We start from the raw sequence: 12,374 nt of genomic DNA on the forward strand, positions 1-12,374 counted from the left end.
CAATATTGGTGCATTCTTGACATTGTTCTTCCTCCAAAAGCGATTTTAAGCTTCCACTACTCTAGATGTCCATCTGCCTCCCAAATTCACTGGCTTTTCCTTCTCCATCTTCCAAACAGAGTATGACTTGCACGGTTGAACTTCTCTTTCAAAAAAAAAACAAAAAACAAAAACAAAAACAAAAAATCAGCTGTTTTCTGTGAGCTGAGAGCTCCCAAAACTCACCTTTCACATCATCTTAAATTCCCCATCCTCAAGGTACAAAGCATCGAAACCATGTTTGAGTGTCTCCTCTTCACTTGCAAAGCCAGTGAAAACCTGAGCTTTGTCCCTGCACAGGGCTACTCAGTGTGCATCCTCTGCCTCCTCACTTCCTATACACTTGAGACATGTCCTACTCACCTGAGCCTGTCACCTGACTGTGTGCAATAACAGGGGTCTGCCTGTGGTTGAGTTGAGCACTGTGTCTCTTTCTCTTTCCTCCTTTAATGCATACTGGAAAACCCTACCACGCTGATCTTGAAATACTCCTCCTACCCAGCACAACGTTTCCTGCATCTGTCTGACATCCTCTCTCCTAAGTCTCAAACATCTAGTCTTACTTCTAGCTTGGTGGTTAGGAGGGTAGACTTTGGAGTTAGATCATCTATAGCAGTTACCGTGTTAGTACATCCTGGATAAGTTGTTTAAAGAAAAGTGTAGATGCATTCAGGACAGTGCCTCTCACACGGCAGCTTTAGCTGTTATTGCCAGTTCCCAGGACAAATCACAGGCACCGCAAGAGATATCATTTCCTTAAGGATAGAATGAGCATGCTCCTTAACCTTTTATCCACATCTAAAAGTTCTTCAGAAAAATCTCAAGGACGAGCCTCTAACATTTTACTGTTTTTTTCTTATTAACAAACATTTCCTTTCCATGCATTGTCCTACCTTCGTACCACCCAACCTGAGGCTATGCACTGAGTGTTCCATGTGTCTGGGCTTGTCTCAGGTTGTCGTATAGATTGCAGATTTGGGAGGTGGCTGGACCGGGGTAAGAAACTCAGTTCTAACATTTGCAAACTGTATTACAAGTCTTTATAGGTCTTCTGCAAAATGAGAATAAAATTCCTTAACTTCTGTCCTCGTAAGAATCGATGATACGAGCAGTTCCTAGTCTGCAGTACTCTCAAGAGTGCTTGTTTCATTTTTATTGCTGTTGTTTTTAATTTGCACTACACAAACCCAACCCATTGCTAGACATGAAATATATTATTGGTTCACTAATAGTTTGTATCATTTCCAAAATAGCATAAGGTCCATAAAAAACAGGACATGACATTTACACATGTTAAAGTAGAGAGAAAGAGATCTAAAGTATTTGGAAATGACTGACACTAAGAGACCTAACTTGGGAGTGAAAATTGGTCTCTGGAAAGTCAAAGATCCTGAAGGGCTGTTTTTGTTAAAAAAGAAAAAAAGAAAAGAAAAGAAAAAAAAAAGAAAGAAAGAAAATAAATTAGGGGCAAAAAGAGGGAAGAAAAAGGTGAGTTCTGATGTCAAGCTCACCTATATGATCATTCTGTCTAGAACAGGTCCTGGCTAGTGGAATGTACTTGAGATTACATTACAGGTTTTTTTTTCCTTAAAAAAATTGTCACAACCAATCTGAATTCCTATGTTCTCATTATACTCTAAAAACATAGATCTGTGAGTGAATCTCCCTTGGTTACAGAGCTAAATAATACCATTTTTTCAAGAGGTGACTGAACTCCCAAGAAAACACTGATGTTAGCATCTGGCCCCAAGTGAAAAAAGTTAGGTTAAAAAATGATTGAGGAAAAGGAGCAGTAAATAACAAATTTTCAAAAACACTTTTCCAAAGTTCTCTTTTACATATATTTTTTTAAATGTCAAATGTTTATTCTTTGCACCTCATTTTTCTTTTTCTCTCAAGGAAATTTCTAATTTCAATTTAATGAATTAACATAGTATTATATATATGTCAAAAGATCTACAAATATCTTTGGCATGCTCAAGGAAGGCTGTGTGTTTTCATAGTACACGCTCCTTAAACAGGACTATTTGTCATTCTTTGAAACACTAAGACATAAAAAAGAAAAGACTCCGACTCTGTGTGTGGCCATGCTACTTTGCTTAATGCACTAAATGCAAGGTTTTTTAGAAAAAAAATCAAGACGTTTCTGCTTCATTGATAATCTGACAGTAACTATTTATTGAAGGTAAAATACTTGTTGTCTGCTGTCACTATTTGTTTTAATACATAATCTTGCTAACTAAATGAGCTTAAAGCAATGCAGATAAGCAATGGCATGTAGAGGGTCACTTAAATGCCAATTTGACTCTTTCATAAACTCTGAAATTCTTTTCCCATGAGTCTGTTCTCAGCTACTAAATTGTGAGTAATATCCATTTACAAAGTTTAGGTTGGCCATAAAAGGTTGTCTTCTGTGTCCAGCGCACCTTTCAGTGCCCTAAGCAACAACAAAAGCTAATAATTAATGCTTCTTTAAGTCCCCATAAAGAGTTAAATGAAGAAGAATCTAGAATAAACCAACCCATAAAAACCTAGTGTTGAAATAAGCAGAAAATGTTTCAACAAAGTGGAGTGGCAAAGAAAAACCATAAATTTAAATTATAGTTTTACATTATTACTCAAAATTGTGACTGCACCCTTGAATAAGAAGAAATTCCATTAAAAATATGGAGAGAGGGGTAGGAATTGAAATATAACATGGTAGTAGAGAAAAATAAGGTCATCTAAATTAATAAATGAATTGATATCTGGACATTTCATGTTAGATTAACATTTGTTTTATCATAACATTAAACAATATAATAGTGAATGCAAATTAGTCATAATAAGTAAAATTATAAAATCTAACATTTTTCATTTAATTTTCTTTTCTCTCACAAAGAACTTATTTACTCAAGCTAGAACTTATTTATTATCAAACTAAGGACATGGATCAAAAACTAAAATAGAAAGAAGTGTATATGTACTAACTGTGCTACCTGCCACCAACCCAACTTATGGAAAGATTTAATTAACTTGAACCTCATATATAAATGTCTAAAGCATTGAATTTTCCTTCTCAGAATGCATTGTCAGGTATAAATGCTAATAAGTAACTTCTCCTGAGACAGTAAAATCTTTGAAGTTAAGGAGTTTACTTTTTTGCAGGTTTTGAAGACTTTCTTAGACCTTCTTGTGGAAATTTTAATTTATTTGTTAGATTTTTCTTAATTTCTCTTCCTCTGACTTGGAAATTTTCAGCTGATTCCACCTTTAAAAAAAATATAATGGTTTAAGGAAAATTAAAAGGAGATCTTAACTCATATTTAATGGTCAATCTTAAATTTAAACTCCAGATAGATAGATATAGAGAGAGATAATAGAGATAGTTACCTCATAGCAACATAGATTGTAAAGGCAAGTTGTTTTTGTTTCCTCTAAATACATTGCTAGATTTACTTTTAAGCACTTTGACAGAAATAAAAATTAAAAAAAAAAAAACTAGTACCAGATTTATTTATGTTATTACTTTAAAATTATTACAACAGAAATATAACATTTTTCCATAGGTAACTCTCTTTTGAATTAATTTTTAATAGAAATGGCTAAACTTTAGTCTTAAAGTTTAGCATTACTGGGGCTGCAAGCACAAGCCAAAATAAGTTTTAATGCTTTTTATCTCTTCTTACAGTTTGTCTATTTTCTATTTCTACTGCTTGGGAAAAAAAGAGTCCATTTTTTTTTCTCTTGATTAATTGCCTTTTAATCCTCATAGGTATTGAGAGTATTGTTTTCCTAGCTTTCCTAGAAAGCCAATAGAATCCACAGTAATAGCCCATCTAAGGATATTTATTTATCTGTGGATTGTTCTGTATTTTGGAGACTAGATTCCAGGAAGAGACCAGAGGGTTTTCCCTGGGGAAAGCAGAAAGCTATGATTGAATAAGTCAGACAAGGCCTAGTTAAGAAGGGGGCTTAAAGATTAGGGAGAGGGTTTAAAACAGTAATAAGGAGAGAATTATTGCAATTTCTTGGGTAAGAAGTTAAGGACAAATGAGGAAAATTCCGACAACAGAGCAATCCATCTTACAACCAGCTAACATCTGAGTCTCGCCACTAGCTGGTGATCTGTCCTGGCTTAAACATGATCAGGAACAGAGGACTTGGCTACAACCAAATACACCCATTTTCTTTTTGAAACTCTTCCATTTATTAGAATTTTTGTTTGTTTGTTTATTACTGAGCTTAGCAACTTTCATCCACTAGGAATAAAAGGTTTGAATTGAGGCACAATCATACAGGCACAATCTGTCTTCCACTTGACAATCAAAAAAATTGTTTTAAGATTTATTTATTTGTGCATACAGAACTAGGGTACAGGCCAGAGGTGTGGGGGGCAGTGAAAGAATTCACAGAACTGGGGTGCAGGCCAGAGGTGTGGGGAGGGGCGGTGAAAGAATTCACCAGAGACAGAGTGGGAAGCAGAACAGGCAGATCCACGAAGTACACTGCTGAGGGGAGCAGCGGGCGGGTTAGGAGAGGTCTGCCACGCCATGTGGGTCAACTCCCTGAGCAGGGATCCATCTTGTGCTATAGTGGCTGCGATAGCTTCCTAGTGCTGTGCTGTAACCTGTTGTGCCACCAAGGAGGACCCAACAATCAACAATTTTAACACAGTTCACTCCCCTGTGCAGCCTCTCTAACAGGTACACTTCACCTCCACCTTCCGTGACATTTATATTTTAAAGTATGGCGCTTTGAAGAATGCTTGCAGAATATTACTTCATACAATCTCCAATTTGTCACTGTCTCCCCTGGGGCTAGCCATCCAGTTCTGAACACACCATTTAAGGTGTGATGGTGATTAGATAAACCAGGAAAAGCTGATACTCTTTGATGGTATTTGTCAATCAACACAAATTATGATTGCATTTGTCTTCCTATCACAACACTAAATTATAATTAAAAAATTTAATTTTTTTTCACATTTGCCTTAAGTCATGCCTTCCCTATGTGTGCACTTACTTTACTGACTCACTAGTAAGCCATCCACTCATTTATCTCCATTAGATTTCAAAGGAGGTCTGACCAACCCAATCTCATCAGTCGCATTTCGGATGTTATCTGCAAATCCAATCAGTAAATCTTCCATATTCCCAACCAAATTATTGGGAAATATAGTAAACGGAAAATTCAGCCCACTATGGATTTCATAACTAATTGTGTGTGCTTTGCATAACTGATTACAAATCCATCCAGCAGTTCACCTAACTGCAATCTCACCTGAAAAAACAAAACCACATTTGTGCTCACTGTCCCTGGAAGGCTTTCCTAAATCGTTACTGAAATCCAAAGGATAATAACAATAACTTTTTTCTTTTTTTTGTGTGTAAGATTTATATATTCATACAGAACTGGGGTGCAGGCCAGAGGTGCAGGGCAGTGAAAGGCTTCACCAGATACAGAGTGGGGAGCAGAACAGGTAGACTGACAAAGTGCACTGCTGAGGGGAGCAGCAGGCAGATCAGAAGAGGTCTGAGGCACCATGTGGATCACCTGTTTTGTGGGGGTGGGGGTTGGGGGAAAGGTTTGAACTCGCACTGAAGCGGCTGAAGCTCACTTGCTGTGCTGCACTTTAACCTGCTGCACCACCAGGGAGGGCCCGGAGTTTTCTTTTATGCCAGGTTTTTCACCATGAGGCTAGGCTTTTCACCATGAGGCTCCAATGTTGAGCTCTAGGTCTAACTCTTTTCTAATATTAAGCTTAGGGATTCTAGAACAAGGGTTACCTCCTAGAGCTTGTTTTTAGGGAACCCATGCTAGCTCCAAATGATTGCTACCTCCTCTTGTGAGGGTTCAAATGCAACTCATTTAAACATCCTAGAGCCAAACTTTTCCCAAGATAAACAGGTTGGCAAATATCCAAATATCACAGAAACATAAAGCCTTACTCTAAAAAAAATAAATAAATAAAACCCAGATTCCCCATTGTTAGTGTCCAGGCAACGAGCATCTCCAGTCCCCCTCCCCCAAAAAGCAGAGCCTCAAAGCTGCTATGACAGAGACACAAAAGGCTTAAAACTACCTGCCCGTGCCCAGAGCCTCCCATACTAAGTTACCTCTTAAAATCTTTTCCCAACCTTTGGCTTCAAGTTTCTTTTATCAATTCTTCTTTCTCTTCTTTTTAAACTAAAGAGATCATTCTCCTCATCAGATGTAAGAGAAGCAGAGTATAAGTTTATCAGCTTCCTTTTCTCTTTGTCGTATTTCTGTTTATTTAAAACCTCAACGTTTTTCCAAAAATAAATTAAGGCAGTTCTGTCATCTGTTGTCATCACACTATTCATTCATGATGACAGGATTATCCTTCCCTGTTTCTCTCTTCACTCCAAAACTAACATGAAAAAAAAGATACTTTTTTTTTTATTCCTCGCATTATTCACAGGCCTCAACCCACTCTGCACCCTCACCTTCTTGGCATAATGTGGTAGACACATGCCACTTTTACGATTCTCTGTGGCTATGTAATTCTTTCATCTCTTGTATATTTTCTAACTCTGAGTGTAATAGATCACTCATAATTGTTTTGAGAGAATTTGGGGGAATTTGAGCCTGACACATATCTTAAGCGTCGTTCCATTTAGACTCTCAGAACATGTGATATCTACACATTTTTACAGATTTTTGGCCTAGTTCCCTTCTAAAATGCTCAACAATCCTCTCACAGTTTCTTCTGTCAGTCATTTCTTCAGAGTTATCATTATCTCTTTTCTCTTTTGGTTGGTCATGACTAAGACCAGAATCTTAAAAACCTTATAGTATTACTGAGCTTCTAAGTGTAGAGATGGCCAATAAGGTTAGGACCTATCTATTGTTTTGCTGCATGAAATTTCCCAGCATATATATGAGCAATGGAAGCCCTGCATTACTCCTTCACCAAACCTCCCTCCTATTTCTATTTCTATTTCTCAAAAGAGATCTTCTTTGACTGCAGACAACCTCTCTGGGAAGGTGTAGCATGATGGCCAAGGAGCTGACCAGGACATCATCCCTGCTTCTACTGGTACCACCAAGGCTGTGGACAAGGTCCTCCATGAGCTAAACAGGAAGCTGATTGGCATGACCTTCCATGTCCCTACCCACAACCTGTCAGTTGTGGATCTGATCTATCAATGGGAGAAAACTGCCAAATACAATGACATCAAGAAAGTGGTGATGCAGGCACCACAGGATCCCCTCAAAGTCATCCTGCGCTACATTGAAGACCAGGTTGTCTCCTGCTATTTTCTAGTTATTTTTATTAGGCTGTAGTGTTGTGGGTGGTGCCATGTTGTGGGTGGTGTCATCTTCCACAGTTTTAATAGTGATATCTACTCTTCCACCTTCCTTGTTAGGGCTAACATTGCCTTCAATGGCCATTTTGTCAAGCTCATTTCCTGGTATGACAATAAATTTGGCTACAGCAACCTGGTGGTGGATTTTATGGTCCACATGACCTCCAAGGAGTAAGAGTTCCCTGGACAGCCAAACTTAGTGAGAGAACAAGAGGAAGAGAGACTCTCTCCACTCCCAGAGGGGTCCTTCCCCCACTCATCCACACTGAGACTCTGTTTACCTGTCCCAGTTTCCTCCCAGATTCCTTGGCAAAGCAGAAGGCTTAGGCAGATTTTCTCTGGTCAACTATTGTGTATCTTTTTTATTACCTATTACACCCAGACTACTGGTATTCTAGGGTTCCTAGGATGAACTTATGAAATTAGAGCTTGAGAAATGATAAAAACCAGAAGGCCAAATACAGACATAAGGTGACCAGGAGCCAGACTAGAATGTGGGCAACTGGAAAGTAGAAGAAAAAAAAAATGAACAGTAATGTGTAGAAGAAATATAGGCATTGGTGAACTGAACACAGATGTGAGACAAGGAAAATAGAAGGTCAAAACTAAATGTAAGGTTTTGGAGTTGGGAGTTGGGCAAAAGTTGAAGAATGGGTAATGTTCAGTTAACTAGGATGAGGCATAATGGAAGCACAATGGAAGAGGGAAACCCAAAAGGAAGGGATTGACAAGCAAGGTTGTTTCTCTATCTTCAATAGTCCATCTTCAATAGATTACTAGCAATAATCAATATAATATGCTACGGTTCAGTGAAAATGATTTTTGTACTCCTAAAGATAATGTATCTATGTTTAGATTAATTTGTTTAAATAAAAAGTAATTCAAATTAAAGTACTAAGAAAATAACAGTGAGGGGCCTCCCTGGTGGCACGGGGGTTATATCTCAGCACTATCAAGCTATCAGTAGCCACTGCAAAATAAGTTCAATCCTGAGTTCAATCCCTAGCCAGGGAGCTGACCCACATGGTATAGCAGGCCTCTCCTCCACTGCTCCCATCAGCAGTGTATTTCCGTCAATCTGCCTGTTCTCCTTACTCTGTCTCTGGTGAATCCTCTCACTCCCTGCACTTCTGGCCTATACCCCAGTAATTGTATGCAGAAATAAATAAAAAATAAATCTTTAAAGAAAATAATAGTGAGATGATATGCAAATATGATGAAAAATTACAAATAATTATACATAAAGAAAATCTAGGAAATACTCTTGTAATGGGAAAAGACTAACAACTTAGGATAAGCATAAAAAGGGGACAAGCTACAAAGCTATATTGTCCACTCAGTCTGGTCCCCAGGCAGCATCTCCTGACTTCCTCAAGATGGCAATGGGAGATTCTTGGCCAAATTCTCAAAGTCTTCAGTTCATTCCCTCTAAAAATCTGTCTTTTCTCCCCAGATTGCAATTATGTTTGTTAGCAGTTGCACACAGGCCCTCTTTTCAGGGCAACTCACTCACCCACCCTCTGCCCATTGGCTTGGCCTCTCCTGGGCCATTTCTTCACATCTAAACACTCTCAACATTCATAACTCAATTTCCAACATGAATAGTGTTTTACCTTTAAAGATTTCTGTTTAGCTGCTTTTGAATCTTCTTCAGGTACTTTGTTTTCCAAAGGTACGTTTGATTGCTCAGCTGGCTTCACTTCCGAAGTTTCCGGAGGTTTACCCACTGTGCTTTCTGCATCTGAGATTCCCCATTCTGATATATCCTCTTGTTCAATCTGTGAAAGACTTGACACAACTTCAGGAAGTTCCTCCAGCTCTTCCTTTGGGAAAACACAAACGCCTAAGCATACTCTTTCTATTGGTCCTGCTAAAGTTTTCAGTCATGGAAAACAAAGCAACAAAATCATTACAAACATGCACAATTGAAATTAAGCTGGGGTAGTACATGTCCTCTGAAATAGAAAGAGAAACTCAAAATGACTTGAGAAATATTGAAAACCTGGCAAGTTATTTTCCACAGCTCTTGTCTCAGAACATGATAGCTACCACCAAAAACAGTGATATGCACCAATTCTAAGGAAACAAACTCAACTCTTACTCTGATTCCATCCCATACTCACACAGAGCAAGGCTACTTGAGACATTGGCTCTCTGCCTACCCTGTGTTTCATTTGTTCCAACGTGGCTTCCTGCAGTCAGGCACTCTTCCAGAAGCCTGGCATCTGGTCTGCAAAGAGTCAACCCAGAGGTCTCCAAAAGAGACCCAGATGCTCCATTCGAAGCCCAGATGAAAAATTCTCACAAAATGTCACTGCTAGACCTGTTTAGGATTACTTAAAAATGTCTCACTGAATGTCTCTCATCAAGGCTTAAGTATCTCTATAGCCATATTTAGGTATTACCAATTTTATGCCATGATTATGTGGGATGATGGAGCATCAGCAGGTAAAAGTTCACTGCCTTAAATTAACAGTTATAAAACTAGTGTGATTTATATAAAAGTTGAATTCTATAGAATGACTGGAAATGCAATTTCTCACTTTTGTTCCGCACTACATTCATTTTTGATGAGCCAAATAAAAAGTAAAAATAGTATACAGAGCCAGATACTTTACAAGTTCTTTATAGTAAAAGAAGAGGTGCTTGAGCAAAACAGAAAAATAAATAAATAAAACTAAGTTTGTAAAGTGTAACTTTTATCTGGAGCTTGTGTCTTTATGAAGATCTGGTTTGTGGGTAAGAGCCTAATAGCCAGATGGGACTTAATCCAAATCCTGGATCTGTCGATTAACAGGTTCATGATCATGGTCAGGCAACTTAACTCTTTTAACCTCCTTTTCGTTGGCAAATAGAAACCAGGTACTAAAATACTTCTCATAAAACCACAGAGTAGATTGAGCATAGGGTACTCTACCCATACTTTCTACCTATGGCAGATTTGTTCATCTTATGCTCCACAGCTTCAGCACTGATAATCATTCCCTTTCATTTGAATTTCTCTGCTCTTAACAATCTCTAGTTAGGGCTTCAAAGCTGACTTATCCAAATACTTTTACTGAGTGCTATCAGGGCCACACATGTTGGGTCCTATAACAAGGAATGAAGGTACAAAAGGGAAAAAGACAAAGTCTCAAGCCCAGAAGCATTTCAAACTCTAGGAGCTCAATCATATATGGTAATATTATAGCCAAATGACTTTTTTGAAACTTCATAAGTTTTCTAAACTTGACATATTAGCCTTAAAATGTATACTCCAAATTTTTCTTCCTTGTCAATGCTTTGCACATTTCTAGCTAGCTAAACAAAAATTTCCATAGATGCTATTAACTTTTACTTCTCCAACTACCTTCTAGATCTGTATGTCTATAGAGCAGAATAATTGTTATAGCTTTTCCCTTTTGAAAGAGATTGGGGAACTTAGGTCACAAGATCTACCCTAGGAAACAATGATGAGCAAAGGTGGCCACAGTTCTCATTGGGGTTTTGGATTAAAGTGTTAATAGTTAAACACAACTCAACAGTAAATCAAAGGAGGTATTTTTAAACTCTGTAAACAAATACTCATGCAACAAGAGGTAGACTATAAAATAATATAAGCAAGGAAGTTTGTTATGAAAGGCTTTACCATTTGCGCTTCCTCAACACATGTCTGTATTCCCTGCTCTGTTAGTTCTTGAGGTGTTTTCTGAGAGCAAATTTTTCCCATTAAAGTAATATCCTTGAAGGAAGAAAAGGAAACAATTAGAAGAGTGCCAATTCAAAAATCACTGAAGCATATAATTCCGTGCAGCAAAATGCTAGTCAGTATAATGCATTAAATAAGGAATACATAAGAAAGAAAATGAACCAGTCAATATGATACGTAAATGAGAAATATAGAACAAAAGAGATAATAAAAAATACTTTGTCTATTTTTCTAATTTCATGGCTTTTCTAATAATTAACTTCAATAGATGTGTGATCAGATTTAATAAGACAGATTATTTAAAAATCAGACACTGTAAAACACTACTATTAAATGACTACACAAGAAAGATAAAAATCAAAGCTCAAATTTAATGTAACCAAAGCAAGAAGGAATCTGAATATACTTAACATTCTGGGGGTATAATTTTTAGTGTTATTTTTATCATTACAAATATTAAATATTATGATATGCTGTCTATGCAGTTGACGTGTAAACCGATGCAGACCAGAAAAAAAAGTCTCAATTTTACAAAATGGAAATAATAATAGTACATAACTTATGTTTATTGTGAGGCATAAATGAGAATACATTAGGAAAAAATGTTTCATTAATAATAAATATTATCACTCACATTAAGATAAAAAGCTAAATGGGTGCCTATTGTCTCCATCATCATTTTACATTATCCTGGAAACTCTAGCTATGTAACAAAAAGAAAACAAACAATAAATGATTTAACCATATTACCATTATTTCAAGAGGATGTGATGATAGGCCTAGAACCCCCACCCCAAACTTCATTGTAAAACTATTAGAAATAGGCTGGTTAGATGGAAAGTCAATTCACAAAATGTAAAGTCAAAAAATGAGAAAAGAAAAAAATACAAAAAGGAACCAAAGTATATAAACTGCAAAACATTGCCTTAAAAAATGTTAACAAAGCTATTGAGAAATCAAAATTGCCTTAAATCAGATTTCTTGGACTAGGGATCAAGAGAGTGAGAGGTAGGGAGAGAATTCTTAGAAGAAATTCAATTTAAGCATTTTGCCTAACAGGTATTGATTCTATTTTATCTCCCTGAGTCAAAAATGATAACATTTCTACATTGTTCACAGTACATTTCTACATTGTTCACAGGTTCTAGCACAATGTTAAACAAGTATTTTAAACATTTGAAAATTTATAAAGCCGTGGGCAGCCCAATTTCACAATCCTGGATACATTACTCATGTGTCTCACAGCAGTTCCAACCTGTGGCATCTAAATTAGAATCTAAAAATGTCAGAGCAGAAAGGATCTTGATGGAACATCAACTCCTCCCACCCACACA

At 37.1% G+C, this 12,374-nt stretch overlaps 2 protein-coding genes across 2 annotated transcripts in view; one reads left to right on the forward strand and one right to left on the reverse strand.

The window, feature by feature from the left end:
• Positions 1-7,137: 7,137 nt before the first annotated feature.
• On the forward strand, positions 7,138-7,527 carry LOC101636211 (glyceraldehyde-3-phosphate dehydrogenase-like). The gene is made up of 2 exons (XM_004682108.1): positions 7,138-7,325; positions 7,374-7,527. Exons 1-2 carry the CDS (start codon positions 7,138-7,140, stop codon positions 7,525-7,527), a joined length of 342 nt encoding a protein of 113 aa, XP_004682165.1.
• Positions 7,528-7,839: 312 nt separating this feature from the next.
• LOC101636440 overlaps positions 7,840-12,374 on the reverse strand; it is a 53,078-nt gene continuing 48,543 nt past the window's right edge. The window contains exons 4-6 of the mRNA XM_004682109.1: positions 10,981-11,073; positions 8,966-9,175; positions 7,840-7,854 (exon numbers count right to left, since the gene is read on the reverse strand). Of these exons, the coding sequence (XP_004682166.1) occupies positions 7,840-7,854; positions 8,966-9,175; positions 10,981-11,073 (318 nt within the window). The remainder of the gene's footprint in view (positions 7,855-8,965; positions 9,176-10,980; positions 11,074-12,374) is intronic.

The sequence above is a fragment of the Condylura cristata genome, unplaced genomic scaffold, assembly GCF_000260355.1.
Source record: "Condylura cristata isolate star-nosed mole 26May11 unplaced genomic scaffold, ConCri1.0 scaffold00013, whole genome shotgun sequence".
Taxonomy (NCBI): Eukaryota; Metazoa; Chordata; class Mammalia; order Eulipotyphla; family Talpidae; genus Condylura; species Condylura cristata.